The following is an 18,947-nucleotide window of genomic DNA, read 5'->3' on the forward strand; positions in this document are numbered from 1 at the left end:
TCGCTGCGCGAGCTCGCGGGGACAGGGGCACTTTAAAAATTTTTTTTTTTTTTATTTTATTTATTTTTGTACTTTATAAATTGTGTTTAATTTTTTTTTTTTTTTTTTTACTTTTATTGCTGTCACAAGCAATGTAAACATCCCTTGTGACAGTAATATGTGGTGACAGGTACTCTTTATGGAGGGATGGGGGGGTCTAAAAGACCCCCCATCCCTCCTTTACACTTCAAAGTATTCAGATCGCCGAAAACGGCGATTCTGAATACTGTGTACTTTTTTAAATTCGGCACCATTGGCAGCCGAGTAAACGGGAAATGACGTCATGACGTCGCTTCCGCGTTTACAACAAGAAGGCTGGAACGAAGCCGCTCGCAGCTTCGTTCCAGCCCGCCCCCAGCCGCCGAAGGCAGCCGAACGGACACCGGGCCTCCCGATCGCACGGGAGGCCCGGTAACAGCGGCGGGAGGCGGCGGGAGGGGGGATGTCCCCTCCCGCTCCTCCGGTATAACAGCCGAGCGGCTTTTAGCCGCATCGGTTGTTATACACGGGTAGCCGATCGCCCGCTGTAAACAACGGTACCAGGATGATGCCTGCAGCTGCGGGCATCATCCCGGTATAACCCCGGAAAGCCGAGTACGCATATCTGCGTACGGTCGGCGGGAAGGGGTTAAAACCCAATCAAGTGCCAGTCTAAGGATCCTGTCCTCACTCCGTGCTGATAAAGAAAAGCCACACACCAATGACATCACTCGGCTTAGTCAATTTTTATCCAGCCATATAAGCAACACAGTTCCACCAAGGAACTGCCCCTCTTTGACATGTATCACCTTTAGGGGCTTAGAAATACATTTCTCCTCTTTGCTCCCTTTTAAATCTTTTAACACCTGCTGAGTGTATGTATTTTTAACCACTTAAGGACCGAGCCTCTTTCTGAGATTTGTTGTTTACAAGTTAAAAAAATTTTTCTTTTTGCTAGAAAATAATTTATATATATATAGTTTGGGGGTTCTAACACCCTAAAAAAGACAACAGTAAAGTTAGCCCAAATTTTTTTTTAGGTTGTGAAAGATAATGTTTCACCGAGTAAATTAATACCCAACATGTCATGCTTCAAATTTGCGCCCGTTCGTGGAATGGCGACAAACGTTTACCCTTAAAAATCTCCATAGGCAACGTTTAAAAGAAATCTGCAGGTTGCATGCTTTGAGTTACAGAGGCGGTCTAGGGCTAGAATTATTGCTCTTGCTCTACCGATCTCAGCAATACCTCACATGTGGCTTGAACACCGTTTTCATATGCGGACGCTACTCACGTATGCGTTTGCTTCTGCACGCGAGCTCGGCGGGACGGGGCGCGTTTATAAAAAAAAAAAATTACTGTATATATTGGCGTATAAAAAAAAAAAAAAAAAAAAAAAAAAAAAAAAAATCCATCCCCTCTGAAGGCTTCCTCCCACCGTGACCCCTTCCAATGCAGCCTTACACATGATGTGCCTGATTACACCTTCCATCTTGTAAGTGTTTTTGAACCCAGTTGGGGCATTAAACTTGTTCTTATTCTGCACTTAGAGGCGCCTTTGTTTGTTTTTTGTGTTCCTATAGATCCTGCTTCAGTCTTTTAAGTTGCAGCCCTTTGTGCTGAAGATTATCATCCAACAACTTTTATCATCTTCACCAGCACCCCCATTTTATTTTGGACTGCCCCTTTTATATAGAGACATTATTTAGACTACGTCAGTCCTGTGCGCCCTATATATTTTTCTATTTCTATTGGCGTATAACACTCACTTTTTCACCATGAAAATCGGTTGCAAATAGTGTGTGCGTGTTATACGCCAGTACTTCAATTTTAGCTGCTTCAGAGGGGACAGGGAGGGGGGCGGGACGAGCGCCGTCAGATTACATACAGTGAGAATCTCCTGTTTACTTGGCGGCCTCTGTAATAGGAAGTCCCGTCTCCTGGGCTGCCATTGGACCACTGTTCTATCTATCATAAGAGATTCTCACTGTGTGTAATCTGTCTGCGCTCGTCCCACCCCCCTCCCTGTCCCCTCTAGGCTGCAGATGGGCATAGATAAGGCTGCATTGATGGCAATGGTGAGGCTGCTGCATTGATGGCAATGGTGAGGCTGCTGCATTGATGTGGACTGATGAGGCTGCATTGATGTGGACTGATGAGGCTGCATTGATGTGGACTGATGAGGCTGCATTGATGTGGACTGATGAGGCTGCATTGATGTGGACTGATGAGGCTGCATTGATGTGGACTGATGAGGCTGCATTGATGTGGACTGATGAGGCTGCAGATGGGCACTGACCCTTATTTTGCTTCAAAGTTCCTTATTTCAAATTTAAGTTTTTTCCTGAAACTTCCCTCTTAAAATGAATGTGCGTGTTATAGGCCTGTGCGTGTTATACGCCGATAAATACGGTATTTCTCTTTCTTTTTTTTACCTTTTATTTTTTATTTCCACACTGTTCTTTTACAAATAAAAAAAAAATGTGTCACTTATATTCCTATTACAAGGAATGTAAACATCTCTTGTAATAGAAAAAAGGCATGACAGGACCTCTTAAATATGAGATCTAGTGTCAAAAATACCTCAGATCTCATATTTACACTAAAATGCAAAAAAAAAAAAAAAAAAAAAAAAAAAAAAAGTTGTCATTTGAAAAAATTCAAAAAAAAAAAAAAAAGCCCTTTAAGAGCTATGGGCGGAAGTGATGTTTTGACGTCACTTCCGCCCTGCAATGATATGGAGATGGGTGGGGGCCATCCTCCCCTCAATCTTCTCCATGTCAGGCTCGGGAGAGGATCCGATCGCCTCCGCCGCTACCGACGGCTCCGGTAAGTGTAGGAGGGCACATATAAAAGTGATCTTGCGGCAAATCCGCCGCAGAGACCACTTTTATCTTGAAGCGGACCACCCGAAGAAGAGGATACCGGGGTTATGGCAGCTAGCTCCTGCCATAACAAGGATATCCCTCTTCAAAGTACAAACGTATAACGATGGTGGGCGGCCCGTAAGTGGTTAAATACAACAAGCATTTGTACCAGAATCTGTCTTGATATTAGCCCCTATAATCCTCTTAGACCCCTTTCACACTGGAGTGGTTTTCAGGCGCTTTAGCACTAGAAATAGCCTCTGCTAAGTACCTGAAAACTGCTGCCATTTTACACTGCGGCGGTGCACTTGCGGGACGAGAAAAAAAAAGTCTTGCAAGCAGCATCTTCCAATCTGCCCACTGGAATGAATGGGCAGCGCTTTCAAATCGCCACAAAATGGTAATTTTTAACCCCTTTTCACGGGTTAAAAGCACCCCGCTAGCGGAGCAAAAGCGCCACTAAATCGAGCAGCGCTTTATCGGTAATGCGGCCCCAGTGTGAAAGGGTTCTTAGAGCAGCATTAAAGTGGTTGTAACCCTCAGTAGTGAAATTGGAACAAAGAACATATATTTGAAGTGTTTCCTCTATATAAGCTCTGTATGTCATTTCTCTCCGGTGCTTCTGACTGGGAGGAGAGCTCAGCACACAGCTTGTCTATTCACAACACATCTCTACATCATTCCTCTGCCGTGTGTCCCTTTCATCCAATCAGCTCTCACACAGTGTACAAGACTTCTAACTGCAGCTCCCCGCCCCCTCTGTGATACTGACAGATGAAGGATTTCCAGCACTTTGAAGGGATGTAGAGAAGAGTGCAGATAAACAAGTAAAACTTGTAGGAGGATTTTTTTCATCCTTTTTGCTTTAGGCAGTGCTTGTCAACCTAACAATGAATATACTTACAGGGAGGAGAAAGCAGCACGATAATTATCAAATGAATAGTTTGTTGCTCCTTTATTATCCAATCAATATAGGCTGAGAGAAGTAACTATAGAAGGAGACTTTTAGTAGGGAGCTTACTGAGCTGCAAACCAGGAGGGTGTTTCTAGCTATGAGTAAGAAAGGACAGAGTTTTTGAGGGTCATATATTGAAGATCCCGGGAATTCCTTAAACTGCTAACTCACTTCTACTACTACTACACTACACTACTAATCATTTGCTGTTAGGCTGAAGAATGTTTTCAACTCAGTTACACAATAATTTACTAATCTCCGCATTGAGGGTTACATGATAACCTTAAAGTAAACCTACTATGAGGGCTGCTTGTTAAAGGCTTCAAAGCCAGCTTTGATTCTTGCACCAACGATCTGTCAAATTCTGGTAAAAGCTGCCTTTTGATTGGAGGTTCACCTATGGGTAAACGTTTTAAAAGGTAATTAAAAAGGGAAACTACAATGGTTTTAGGCCAATTTCATTGTAAATAATCAATGTGTTTTAAATTGTTTTACATCACAAACACACACACATAAAAAAAATATTGATAAACAAACATCTAATACACAAAAATGATTCCCAGAGGCACTACGAGTTCCCTAAAAACACAGCACAGAAGAACGTGCCTGTTTGATTGCAAGTCTGAAAAATGAGTCATTGACTTATGTATTTAAATTTAATTTAAATTTGAGCTACTGGATTCCTTAAAACAGACTTTTTAGATTAAAGAAGCAAAAAATAAGAGCCTAGAAGATTTGAAAAGTAGCCCAAAACTCCACCCACTGACATAAAAGGAGAATGCAAAATATTAATATACAATATTTAATATTTAGCAGAAAATAAAATATTAAATTTTGTCCTGTAAATAATAAAGACATACCCTTCCCTTGTCACAACTACAAGTAATTCAGCAATATTTTCTCTATTGAGCAGGTTCATTTTTTTCCCCCCAAAATCAAAGTTTATTGCGAATAACAGCTATAATACACAGTAGGAATACAATTATAGAATGTGTAACTTGTCGCACAATGCAATGTTACAAATTGATAAAGATAAGATTGGGATTAGTACATTGTTTTTCAGTAGGGTGGAACAATAATAACTCAGAAAGAAACAACAAAACGATGAACTTGGGCCCTCAGCCCTGAAAGCGACTGGGTGGGTATATAAACATTGTGGTTACTCTATTTGATTAGCAAACTGGAGTTTCCCTTTCTAGACAGTGTGCTAGACTGTTGGGGTAGCTGTGAGCCCTCATATTTCTAGGGGAATTTTCACTATACCTGTATTGGTTGAGGGTAAACGTTTTAGAGAGCCTCGGCGGCAGTAGGGGGTGAGTGTACGCTTACTGGTCATGCTTCCCTTTTATTGAAGGTTGTATGTTGTTATGGGTTGGGGAGCAGGTTCATTTTATTTTTTTTATCAGCTCCAATGAAGCTGCTACCCTTTTATTGAATGTTGTATGTTGTTATGGGTTGGGGAGCAGGCTAATTTAATTTTTTTTATCAGCTCCAATTAAGCTACCCCCGCAGCCCCCCCCCCCCCCCCAAATACATACCTGAACCGATCTCGATCCATCAATGTGCACAAGAGCAGAGGCCCTGGCTCAGATATAGCAGCAGGAGCCTTGCTCTGTGTGCCTTATTGCCAGGAGCACTGGCAGAGGACCCCAGAAGAGAAGGATCGGGACTGCGCTGTGCAAAAGCACTACACAGAGCAGGTAAGCATGACGTGTTTTTTCTTTTTTTTTTTTTTTTATTAAAATAACAAAGAAGCTATACAATCAATTTGAGCTTTAAATATAGCAGTGTTTTGAGTATGCTTTGCTTTTTAATAGCAAATAGGTGTTGGCCATGTTATTTAACTCCTTAAGAAGTATATGGTGTTCATAAGAAAAGAGGATTTTTGTACTCAACCTGAAAGCCTTTACATGGAGGACATTGGGGGACACCAGAAGTCTTGCAAGTAAGGACAAGTTCACACATGAATCGCACAGAAATGTAATTGAATGGTCTGAAAATCACACAAAAATGAGTGCATGCACTGCTTTTCAAAAAGGCACTGCACCAAATCGTAGCCAGGCAAATGCACTGTGTTTGCGATATTTCTTTGGGGTATCATTAGGAATATATGAATAAATTGACAACCGCAGCAAATTGCACACCCAGTGCATTTTGAATGCAGTGCGGGAAACACACAGAACGCGGGTTTCCTGCACTGCATTCTGTTAACAAGCCCTCAGCATAGCTACAACACCCACATATGCCTGTCATATTTACATTTTCTGTAAAATATTCAGAGGTTCCCAACAGAAGACATTGGCATGTATTAGGTAGTGATCCACATTTGTTCAAGGTGTTTAAGGATCTCCTTTTCTGACCTGCACAATGTACCCTGAAATGTAAAATTCTCATGCGATACTGTAACATGGTCACTGGAGAGGTAAATTGTAAAAGCTTGCAAAATTAAAAAATCTTGTAAAAAGAGTGATTAAGGATTCTTTGGTATATTCCTATAGTTGCTCTTGAAGCTTTTGTGATACACTGTTCCACGCCAATTACTACCATTGAAGAAGATGGCAGTGCAGGTAGAAACTGGCTACGTATGCATCTGATATCACAGCGGATGTACCCCTGTGGACACAGTTCACTTATCCTTGTACTGGCTGCAAATTTTCTATATGCTCTTTTGTAAATTGTTCTAGTAGTAATGTTATTTACCTCCTCAAGTGCGCATGTGACCTGGGCTGTGTTGGCCAGAACTCACAAGGGGTTAGAAAGCACTTGAATGAACATCACATTCAAGTGTTACTAATAGGCTTTTTTTTTTTTTTAAATAACAAACACGTTTTACTTAACCTGCTCTATGCAACGATATTGCATAGAGCGGCCCCAAACCTCCTCTTGAGATCAGGCTTAGGTAAGTGTTTAGAGGGAGGGGTGGAGCTAATCATGGAAGGTTTTTTCCCTTAAAGGATAGGTTCACCTTTTCTAACGTTACACCCATATTCAGGGTGTCTATTATTCAGGTGCATTTACAATTTTTTTATAAAAAGGTGAACTTATCCTAATGCAGAGAATGCGTTAAGGTAAAAAAAAAAAAAAAAAAATGTATCCTTTACAACCACTTTAATGTCAGCACAGCAGATTTCTCACCACAACATTTTTGGGAGGTGAATCAGAGGAAATCCACATTACAATGAGAAAAAGGAAGTGGAAAAAACAAAAACACAAAAAAAAATAAAAAAAAATAATAAAGACAAAAAAAAAGGAGGGGGAGATCTGATATTACACCATGAACTCTTTTGGATGCATATCTTGGACACATTGCATCCAAAAGTGATACATGAAGAATGTGACTTCACTGTGTGATTATGCGATAATTTTAAAGCTTGCTGGTTAAAAAGTTTTTCTAACAACTGTTTCTATATATATTTTGTATACATTTTATATTAGGCTAGGTTCACACTGCTACAAACCAATTTTGTTCTGGTTTTCTGTGCGGGTACATAGTGCAACTTGGATGTGGTTTGCATATTCTATAGGGGCCAAAATCATGCTGGAATTGCAGCAAAGTACAGGAACCTTTTCCAAAATTGTGCCATGCTGACTTGCATTGATGTGAACGAGCACCACTGAAAACAATGTAATTTCCATTGTTATGCAATTCTGCGTGACTCAAGTTGCATCTGAAACTGCACTAGTGTGAACGGAGCCTAAAACGTTTATTGTATATGTTGGTTGTAATTTAAGTTTTTTTTTTTTTTAAGTTTTTTATAGGTGAAGTTTGCCAGTTATCTGCAGTACATCTCCCCTTTATGAAAATCTAATTTGCATCACTAGTATATTGCATGGACTGCACATTTGCCTTTTTGTTTTGCTATACAGTATCCGCTACAACAGGGGTCCCCAACTCCTGGTCCGTGGCCTGTTGATGACTGAGCTGCACAGCAGGAGGTAAGGGGAGAATGTGGTCTGCACAGGGCTACCACAGACCCCGGTTGCCGCTCACCTCTTGCTTTGCGGCCATGCCCATGTGTCCTCTCGCAGCTCCTTCGCCCACCTGGCCGACAATGTCATCCAAACAACAGGGCATGGGGCGAGAGGAGCTGCAACTCAGAATGGAGAGCACCTCCCGCCTCTGCCCTGCTCATAGGATAATATCATCGGGGGGGGGGGGGGGGGGGGGGATACACATTGACTGAACACAGCCTCTGCCCTGCCAAAGGTAGGAGTCCTGTGCAGGGAAAGCAGAAATTAGAATAGGGAAGTGTGATGTTAGAGAGCAAGTTTGCAGGGGCATCGTGATGGAGGAGGCGGTGATTGCTAGGTGCATGGTTATATAAAGGGAACTGCACTGTAATCATTACAGTGCCCCTTAATAGTGTAGTCCCCTTTACAATCACAGCCCCCCTTTACATTACAGTGCTCCCCTTACAGAGCAGTTCCCATTACATGTAAAGGGGACATAAAGTAAAGGGGACTGCATTGTAATGTAAGGGGGAACTGAGGACACTGGTATAAAAAGGAGAGACTGTGTTGTAAAGGGGAGCTAAGGACAGACGCATTTTCTGTAGATTGTATGAAACCTTTTTTAAATAATAAAAAATATTGCTGCTGAACATACTTGTTTTGTGGTGTGCTTAATGTACAACAAAAACGCGTGCATAGTGTTTTCTATGTATTCCAACGACCCCAATTCACATCAGTGCAGTCAGTTCCAGTGCAATATGTAGAAGATAGCACAGAGCAATTTTAAAATGTGATAGCAGTAATAAGCAATTTTGATCATTAAATAATAAAAAAATCCACAAGTATTAACGTCTAATAAAGTCCAAGATAAAATATACATCCAGTGATGTCACCTTCAATGCAGAAATATAAGTGCCATTCATGACTCCACCACTAATGGCCGCTCACCTTCAATATATGACCCCCGAATTAACAGAAAGGTCAAAAAAGCGTTTGTCCCCTTCCAGGGGATGTCGTCTGGTGCTCTTAAACTCTCCTCTCTCCATTGAACATGGGTACATATGGAAGACGGAGAACACTATTGTTTTTTTCTGTTGCTTCCATTTGTATCTATGTTTGATGGTGAGAGGAGAGTTTAAGAGCAATGAATGGCACTTATATTCCTGTACTGAAGGAGACCATCACTTAAACACCATGGTGGATGTGTATTTTTTCTTGGACGTTATTAGACATTAATATTTGTGGAATTTTTTTTAATTATGTGTGATATTTGAGGATCAAGATTGCTTATCACGGTTATCACATTTTAAAAATTGTGCTGCGCTATATTCTACATATGCAAACATGGTTGGTGTGGTGAAATCACTCTGAAAGTGTTCAGCTTGCAATTTATATACTTGTTTGTTATAATATTTGGGCATTTTTTTATTATTCTGCACGTATGTATGGAATGCATCTGGAACACAGCAAAATGCATGTAAAGGCACCAAAAAGGCACCGGAACGCAAAGCGTCCTGAGATTTTTCAAGTGTTCGCAGTCCAAATCAGTTTGTCCCGCGACGACAGAATGTTGCATTGTGGAGTTCTGGAGTGAAACTGGGCAAATGGAACTGCAGAGAGAGAGAGGCTAGCATCAGATCTAGGACCCTCACGCAGTTTTAAAGTGGTGGCCATTGCATCAATAGGGGCCAAAATGGTCTCCTTTAGTTTGGGAGTGATAGCAGTAGACTGCCCCAAGAGCAAACTCATGAGTCAAGGCCTGCAGCAACTCAGATTCAAAGTCTCTGCAGCCAGAGGCTTGGATGCTGATAAGGCAGTGGGCAAATCAGATTTAGAATCTGCAGGAGAAGGTGTAGCAAAGACAAGCACTTGTGGTCTGCATGATCAGAGTCAGTAAATAACTGGGCAATTTGAGTCATAAAATTTTGCATGACAGTTGTAAAGTCATCTAGTAAAGGCCTAAAGAGGAGAGAGACCAGCCACACCTGGTGAGCCAAGAAGGATCCCAATGACTGAGCAGAATCGAAGATCAGAGGATGACACGACGCCAGGTTGCAAACATCGGCTTTGTCAGAACGCGCTCTGCAAGTGGACCTGAAGTGTTATTAGAATGTGGGCTGGGGGCTGTCCAATATAATTCATGCTTCTCTTCTAATTTTCTGCCTGTCTGATGTCAGCAGCACTTTTTCCCAAGATTAGGAAATGTGCAATAATACAGTTATAAAGGAGTATTTTTGGTGGCTAATGCATCATGAAACACGTAGAATATCAAGATCTCTCCACTATGTATTCCTTTCCTAGCAGGAACATCTGAATGCTGGGACAGCTAGCTGTCTTCACTACTTCTTGAAACAGATATTAATAAAACTAAGCAAAGAAAAAAAAGTGACATACCATGTGGAGTTCTATCATCAGATCTTAATCGCTTCCCATTTCTAAGACTCAGAGGCTTGTTGGTAGCTTCTGCTGTCCTTATACCATCAGTTAAATCTTCATCATCCATGAAAGCTTTTGCACTTTCAGCAGCCTCAATTTCAAAATAGTTCTCAGGTGTGCGAGATGTAATTGAAGAAACAATATTCTTATTGCTAGGTACTCTTGTATTGTGAAATGGAGTGGAATGCCTAAGCATTGGACGCTGAGAATCACAAGAGCTTGCAATAGATGGTCTACCTATGTTAATATTCTCTATTGTCCTTGCCCTGTGGTTCTGCAATTCAACAAGCTTGTTATTAAAATTATCAAGAATATCAGCGTTGTTCACTAATGGAGTGAGCGTGTTTGTCGTCTTACTATTGTTGCTGTCACCTTTCCCATTAGGACAATGTTCTTGAAGGTGTTCAGATTCTGTAAACTCTTGAAATAGGTCCTTAACTGTCTGTATTGCCGTTTCTGAAACAGAGACTTGTTTTCCACTTGCTGTGCTAAATCCAAATGTATTAGTAGTCACTTTAGGTAAATTACTTGTTTCTGATGTTTCTAAAGTTATCTGTTCTGTTGGCTTTTGATGTAATGATGTATGTACTTTGGATATATGTAAAGGATGGTCACTAAGAACGTCCTCAAGTTTGTCTTGTTGCGAGGGACAGTTTTCTATTTCTGAAAATATTTGTTGAGCTTTCCTCAAAGCCTCTTCTGATAATGTTACAGTTTTACCGCTGGCAGTGCTAAAACATGGCATCCCAGGCATAAAACTGTTATTCACTAAAATTTTGGAAGCATTTTCAGGCATATGCTCTTCAGAAAACGGATGCATCATTTTAGAGAGTGACATTAATGCTTTGGAGTGGAATGTACTGGGCTTCAAAGTCATTTCATTTTCTTCACAGTTTTTAACACCGATTTCTTTGATTTTACCTTGAGCTATACTTTCATCAGTATTGCCATCTCCACCATCAGCAAGCAAAATCCTTGCTTTTTGGAGGGCATCAGCCGACACCGCTACATTCTTTCCACTTGCAGTGCTAAAGCCTGGAGCTGGAAGTGTGAGGATTGTTTCCTTTGAAGATACAGTAGGTGATGCTGGGTCTTGTAGATTACTGCTCTCTGGGGTATTCCATTTAGTATTTTTTTCTACACTCTGCTTAAGAGAACATGGGTTTTCTAATTGCCCGTCTATTTCAGCAAACACTTCCCGAGCTTTTTTCAAAGCATTTTCTGACATTTGAACAGGTTTACCACCTGCTGTGAAAAAAGATGGTTTCATTATATTGGGGGCAGTTTCCTGTGGTAAATGCATCTCTCTAGGCTGTGCTACTCTGACCGTTTTTACTATAGGTGGCAAATCAGGTTTTTCCAAACAAGAATCAGTGGTGCGATCTCTAAGAAATGGTTTCATTGAATTACCTTCTGCTAGACATACCTTACTACGTTTTGTGTAGTCTGTGGAGCACAAAACAAGATCGCTGCATTTTTTCTGATTACCTATTCTAAGTCCAGTCTGACTGGATTGAAATCCATTTTCCAAATCGCTATTATCAGTATCAGCTAACATCCGCCTTGCTTTTTGGAGAGATTCATTAGACACTGCTACTGTTTTCCCACTTGCTGTGCTGAAACCTAGAGGTGGAGGGACATTAGCAATCACTTGTGTGGTGTTCTTCATGGCAACATCAAAACCCCTAATGTTCTGCTTACTCAAATTAATTTCAGCTAGATTTGGCCGATTTCTATCATGCATTTGCTGGGACTCTATTCCCTCAAGTCCATTATGTACTGCCAAATCAGTTTCTGCAAACATAATTTTTGCTTTCTGCAGAGAATCACAAGAGACTACTACAGATTTTCCACTAGCTGTACTGAAACCCAGTGGAGGGAGAACAGGCTCTTTTTCTTGCAGCGTTTTGCTTAATATGTCTTGTACATTGTTGGTATTGGGTGACTTGGAACGGATCTTTTCTACTTCACACAGACTGAATTTAGAATTCTCCCCAACAGTTACCAGCTGGTGGTCATCTATATCAGCAAAAATCTCTTGAGCTCTCCTCAAAGACTCTTCAGAAAGATGAACAGGTTTACCATGCGCAGTGCTAAATTGCACCCTCTTTGTATCAAGAGTATCTTCCTTAGGCAAGGATATACAATGAGCCAGTTTTGATCCAGAGACCTTCTCAAAAACCCGCCTTGCTTTCTGGACAGAATCGTGAGGAATAGCAGCACCTGTTCCACTTGTGACGAAACCAACAGCAGATTGTTCAACAGATAGTTCATGTGTTCTCTTGGTCGCTTCACCATGACTAATTGTGCTTATATTTTCTTTTTCGACCACACTGGAAGTCGAACCTTGATTCTTATATATGTTATCTGGATGTAATAGATCATTAAAGATGGCTTTTGCCTTCACTAGAGCTGCCTTATCAACACTAATAACTTTGCCTTTTCCAGTAGAAAACCCAACTGACATTGTCGAGGCACATGAAGCAGAATCAAGACTTCCACAGGATACATTGTTGATATTTTGTACACAAAATGCTTCTTCAGAACTGCTAACCTCATTACCACTATCCACAAACTGATTCATCAATTTGGTTTCGGAATTATGTTCATCTCTATAAAACATGCATTCATTAAAAGTTGAACTCCTTTTCTCTAATTTTGCAGAAGATTCTGTTTTGGCGTATACAATGCTCGATTCCTTAACATTACGTGGAACAGTGATAGAATCTTTTGAAACTTGCTGAACATTTGGTGTTGAGGGAACAGTTGAAGTTGTAAGAAAATTCCCTTTGTTTACATCTGTTGGGGGGTGCTTTACCGACAATGTGGTATCATCTAAATCACGAAATAATTCAAAAGCTTTGATCATATCGTCATCAGTAATGTTTATGCATTTCCCACTCGCTAAGCTAAATCCACCAAATTTCTTAATTTTGTCTTTGGAAACCGATTTTTCAGGTACCAAAGCCACACCAGAGTCACAAGCAGTTGCTCCAGCAGAATTATCTTCCTTTTCCAATGACAATTTGACACTGGAATCTTTATTTTCTACATGTTCTGCTCCAGCTGCAAAGCTATCATTAAAGTCAACATCTTTCCAAACATCAGAATTATTAAGATTCTCAGATTCGGTAATACCATCTTCAGCACTCAGCAAGTTTTGATTATTATTTGATGTTACAGTACCAGTTTTCCGAAACTGTGTGAAGTCAAACTGACTGTCTGCATTCTCCAGAATAGAAGACAGTTCACTGACTTCAGCTTTCTGGCTTTCTGTCAGTCTCTCACAGAGGCAAGACTGGATTTCAGAAGATAAGCTTGTTTGTTTCTTCTGGCTTTTTCCATCAGATGTGCTACTTTTGCTATGTTGTAAGAGTAAAATATTTTGGCTACTCATCCCTTTAGTTTGAACTTTTTTGGAGGAATGGTTGTTTAAGCATAATAGATTTGAAGTTCGGCTTCTATCCTTTGTCTCCTCTGTTGACAGCTTGCTAAAGGGCTCAAAATTATTATCTAGTTCTCTTGCTTTCTCATTTCCTGACACCAAGTTTGCAGCTGGGCTACGTAAATCCTCCTTGTTGATGTTATCACACATTCCATCTTCAATATCTTTAAACAGGAGCATTCCCTTGGCGATTTTACTTTCAGAAACTTTAATTTCCTTAAGTGATGCTGTCCTGAATCCATTGGATGCAGACTCAGCAATGTCAAGTGTGTTGTTGATGTCAGCAGCTGGAGGTAAAGGGTGACTAATATGATGTATAGGATCATCGTCTTTAAACAGAAGTTCTCCTTTTCTCAGGTTTTCTTCTGAAATAGGAATAAGCTTGTTGGATGCCGTTTTAAAGCCTCCAAAATTCTCAACCTTTCTAAAGCAAAGAGATACATCAAGTGAAAGATTGTCAGTGCTGGCATTGTAATGCTCTGTAGTTGAAAAAGCACTTTCCTTGTGGCTTTCTAGCTGTTCTTTATGGTCTTTGGTGACATCTGAAGAATGGTCATTTTCCGTAACCTGGTTTTTAGCTATTATAACATCACTGTGCCCTACATTATCATCAATACTGTTCTTTTTGGAGGTACTAACAGATTCCAGCAATGACTTCTTTCTTGATGCATCTCCAGTTTTCCTGTGTTCTGTCCCCTTTACACTCGCTTCGAAATTAATGGTTGTTGAAATGTCAGTAGCAGTGTCTAAACTAGGTTCTTGCTCAGAAATTGGTTTGCCCACGTGCTTCAAGTTGACAAGATTTTCTTCAATTTCCTGGATATCCAGAGAAACCTCTTTTAAATATTCAGAGTCTCCTTTAGGTTCTAGTTGTGCGTCTTGCTGCCTATGAGTACATGCTGCATTCACTGAATGCAGTTCCTCTGAAAATACAAAAACACAAAAGAATTCGTTTTTAGTAAGGAACCAGTTACAACATGAAGGAACATTATTTAATTAATTTTGCACGGCAATAACAAGACATTCTAACAGGAATTTAAGACAAGAAATTGCCAGCACTCCTCAAAAATTTGTTTTGAGTATTTACTCAGTAGGTAGTACCATATATTGAATGTTTTAGGGACACACAATCCTGCCTACTATGTAAACACTCAAAACAGAGTGCTGGCCTTTCCTCATCTTACTTTCTACAGTTCCACTGTTGTCCATGCAACTGGACCAAAAACGAGGCTTCTGTGATACGCGTGCAAGATGGTTGTCTTCAACACCGAAGGGCGTTTAAAAACCGACGAGGTCAAATGCCTACAAATAACAACTAGAACATGATTTAATCTATGCAACTTCATGCTCCCACTGGAACATCTTGTGCATATGGGGCCAAAGCCCAGCACTTGCTCCTCTCAATGTGGAGAAAACTGTGGAAATATGTGGTGCAGGACCTTTAAAACTACAAGATCTCAGGTACTGGAGCACACTAGCCAAATTGCTGCACAATGGATTTTTGTTTTTCCAGCTGCACAATGAACACCAAACACACCACACACACACAAATTAGACACTTAAAGCCTAAAGCTGGCCGTACATGGTTGTCTTTTTTTTCGATCAGCCAGCAGGCTGAACAAAAAAAAAAAAAAAAAAAAAAACCCGGTTCCCCCATCCACTCATGCAAGGTGGATGAGGGAATCCTCTCTACTACTCTATCGTATTCTGACAACAGGTGGACTCCCATATTGTCAGAATACACAGATCAGGCCTGCAGACATTGGCTGAAGCTGCTGATCTAGCAGCTTTTACCAACAGCGTAGTTGAACAGAAGTCAATTGTTAGTTAGATTGACTTCGGTTCAGCTGCAAAGGCCAAACATAGATCTGTCCCTGCTGAACTGGCCAAATTTGGATCCATGTATGGGCCAGCTTAACTCCAGGTTTGACTGAACTTTAAATATTATGTTCCGGCAGTGGGACAGAGACTTCCCATCCCGCTCCTGGAACAAAATAGAGTCAGGTTGTGAAATGCTCTGCCATTCAGAGAAAGCTTTGTATTTCCTGAATGAATAAATGACTTAATCTAGTTGGCTGAAGAGGAAAAGGCGGATGACGTCTCACTCTCCACCTCAGCCAATCAAAGGAAACTTTGCACACTTTCAGAAAATACAGAACTTCCTCCGAATGGCTGAGCAGTGCTCAGCCCGACTCGATTTTGTTCCAGGAACAAGACAGAAGTCTCTATCGCACTGCCGGAACACAGCACTGTATTAGCTGATGCTACATACAATTTAAACAGCTCTGTCAGAAAGTGAAACTATTATTTGCTCTGACCCATGAATCTAAGCAAACTAACAGGAGGAATTTACTAAACGTGCAGCTAACTGCAGAGGAGGACAAGCATTAACCGTAGTGCAATCAGGTATTACTTGTGTAGCAAAGACCTTATATTTTCCAAGCTTCCAAATATTACAGTAATTTATATATTACTATACCTGTATTTGTTTTCATCACTAAAAAACATGTTTATGATAGTACATATGTAATATTATAGTACAGAATATCAAAATGTATTTGATTCTCCAGGTTCTTTAGAAGAGTAAATAACTTACTTTGAATTCCTCCAAATCCGGCATCTTTTTCAGGTGTTTCAATAGGCTCACTGTGTGAAACTTTACTAATGTCCCTTGTCCTTCCATCTTGACCATTTTTCACACTATTTAAACAATACAGAAACTTTGGCTGCCTCTTCAATATAGAAAGTGTAGCTTTTATATTGGTACTCTTCATCTGAGGTCTTTGCTCGATGATTTCTAACAGCACTTGTTGACCAGACAGCTCCAGGTCAGCTGAAGTAGTTCCCCCTGTTGGGCTAGTGTTGTTTTGAGCACTGTGAGTCATGTCCACATCAGGTTTTTTGTCAGGCAATTTCTGTTGTACAGAATTGGGAATGACCATTTCCAGAGCATTGGCCACTTTACAGGATCCAGCTGGTGTATGGTATGAACTGAATTTTCCACTGTTCCTTGTTGGTGAATAATTAGTTATTGAAGGTCCCAACTCCTTTCCTCCCCCATAAATCACATCTGTTTTAACTGGCAAGTGAACATCTCCCTGTGTGGTATTTAGATCAGGCAGGGCTATTGGAGACCATTCGTATGAAGACGGCATAGAAGAGGGATGAAAATTCGGAACATGCATGTTTTTCAGTTCGGGTTTGTTGCATTTATTCTGGCTCTCCAAATCAAGGAAAGCCTCCAAGGAAAATATACTCTGGCCAACAGCAGATTCCTGAACCACATTACTATCAGTTTTTTTTCTCCTTTTGGCTCGATTATCAACCTTAAGTTTTCTCAGTCCTGGAGGTTTCTCACTAGTAAAAAATATGGACAAGATGTCTTCCATTCCCTCAAGAACATTCTCAGTCTTCTGACAAGCATCTTCATTCTTTAAAATGTTCTTTTGCACCTTCCCAGACTCAGAAGATTCAACTGCACCCCTGGCTGCTTCATTGGGCACAGTATAAGCTGAATCCGCTACAACAAAACAAAACACAATCAAACATTTCATGGAAAATCCTTTGCTTAAATCATATAAAGAGGTCCTATCAAGGTCGTTTGGAGCACTGGCAGCTTTCAGACCACAAAAGCACAAAACAAATTTCTTCAGTAAAGCGGGCCATACATTAATCCAGAGCTTGACAAATCCCAGGCGCCAGGTCACCATGGCGACTTGAAAATGCTTCCTGGCGCCTGGGCTTTTGTCAGCCCATTCACGGTTGGTCTGAATTATTAGAGGGGCGCAGTCTGCCGGGCCCCAAGTCCAAGGAGCAACAGCTGCAGCCCTCCAAGAGTTAAATCCCTCTCCTGCCATTATAGGCTGGGAGGGCAGAGCGTCAGGCTGCCATTGGCTGGACATTTTAGCTGGGTGGGTTCTTATGCTAGACAGCACGGGCCGCCATTGGCTGGAAGTTGCAGCTGGGCAGGTTCTTATGCCGGACAGCTCGGGTCACCACTGGCTGAAAGTTTCAGCTGGGTGGGTCCTTATGCTGGACAGCACAGGCTGCCATTGACTGGAAGTTTGATGTGGGCGGGTTGTTATGCCAGAGAGCATGCAATGCACGGAGGATACAGAATTTTATAGATGGGAGCTGATGGGAACACTTCATGCTGATCTCTACTGGAGGTTATTGTCACCCTATCTCTGCTTATTTCTGCTAACAGAGCCAGGGGGGGGGGGGATGCCCATGATTAGGTCTGTGTTGGGGGTTCACTGTAGATTTGGCCACTGGTGACACTCTAAACTCTAGTGACACCTCTCACCCCCATCTCTCCCTCTTACCCCCCTCTCTCTCACCCCCCTTTCACCCCTCTTCTCTTTCCAGCCAGCCTATAACCCTGATGTAAGGCGTTACGTCTGGGTTATTGTCTGGCCGCTTTGCTGTAAGTTAAGGTTAGTGGGCGCAAATTACTCGCGTTGCCTCAGGTGTGGACTATCCACGCTATGCTAAAAAATTGGCTCCTAACTTTTTTAGCTGGCTCTTGGATTTAAAGCAAATATTTCAAGCCCTGCATTAATCATTAGTTTTTTTGTTCAACCAGCAGGTTGAAAGAAAAAAATAAATTATCCGATTCCCCCCGATTTAATCCCTCTGTGCTATTGTGTTCCAATGCCGGGGTGTTTTCTCAATTGTCAGAAAGCACTGATCCGTTTTGCCCAGGTCGTTCGTGAAAAAAACAGACAGGCTGGTTGTACAGAAGTCGATTGGTAGATCGACGTCTGTACAACCAGCCTGCCCATACATGGATTGAGATTCGGCTGTTCCCGGCTGAATTTTCATCTACAGTGGATATAAAAAGTCTACACGCCCCTGTAAAAAATGTCAGGTTTCTGTGATGTAAAAAAAAAAAAAAAAACGAGATAAAAGATAAATCATTTCGCAACTTTTTTAAACGTTTAATGTGACCTATAAACTGTACAACTCAGTTGAACAAAAAAAAATGAAATCTTTTAGGTGGAGGGAAGTAAGAATAAAAAACTAAAATATGGTTGAATACGTGTGCACACCCTTAAACTAATACTTTGTTGAAGCAACTTTTGATTTTATTACAGCACTTTTGGGTTAGCATGGCACATCTTGACTTGGCAATATTTGCCCACTATTCTTTGCAAAAACACTCCAAATCTGTCCGATTGCGAGGGTCCTCCAGCCCTCTTCAGATAACCCCACAGATTTTCAATTGGATTCAGGTCTGGGCCATTCCTAAACTTTAATCTTCTTCTGGTGAAGC

At 41.1% G+C, this 18,947-nt stretch overlaps 1 protein-coding gene across 1 annotated transcript in view; it reads right to left on the minus strand.

The window, feature by feature from the left end:
- The window catches only part of BRCA2 (BRCA2 DNA repair associated), a 121,484-nt gene that overhangs the window by 57,733 nt on the left and 44,804 nt on the right, over positions 1-18,947 (minus strand). The window contains exons 9-11 of the mRNA XM_073613344.1: positions 16,269-17,192; positions 10,186-14,595; positions 4,139-4,237 (exon numbers count right to left, since the gene is read on the minus strand). Of these exons, the coding sequence (XP_073469445.1) occupies positions 4,139-4,237; positions 10,186-14,595; positions 16,269-17,192 (5,433 nt within the window). The remainder of the gene's footprint in view (positions 1-4,138; positions 4,238-10,185; positions 14,596-16,268; positions 17,193-18,947) is intronic.

The sequence above is a fragment of the Aquarana catesbeiana genome, linkage group LG02 (genome assembly GCF_042186555.1).
Source record: "Aquarana catesbeiana isolate 2022-GZ linkage group LG02, ASM4218655v1, whole genome shotgun sequence".
In the NCBI taxonomy this organism is placed as follows: domain Eukaryota; kingdom Metazoa; phylum Chordata; class Amphibia; order Anura; family Ranidae; genus Aquarana; species Aquarana catesbeiana.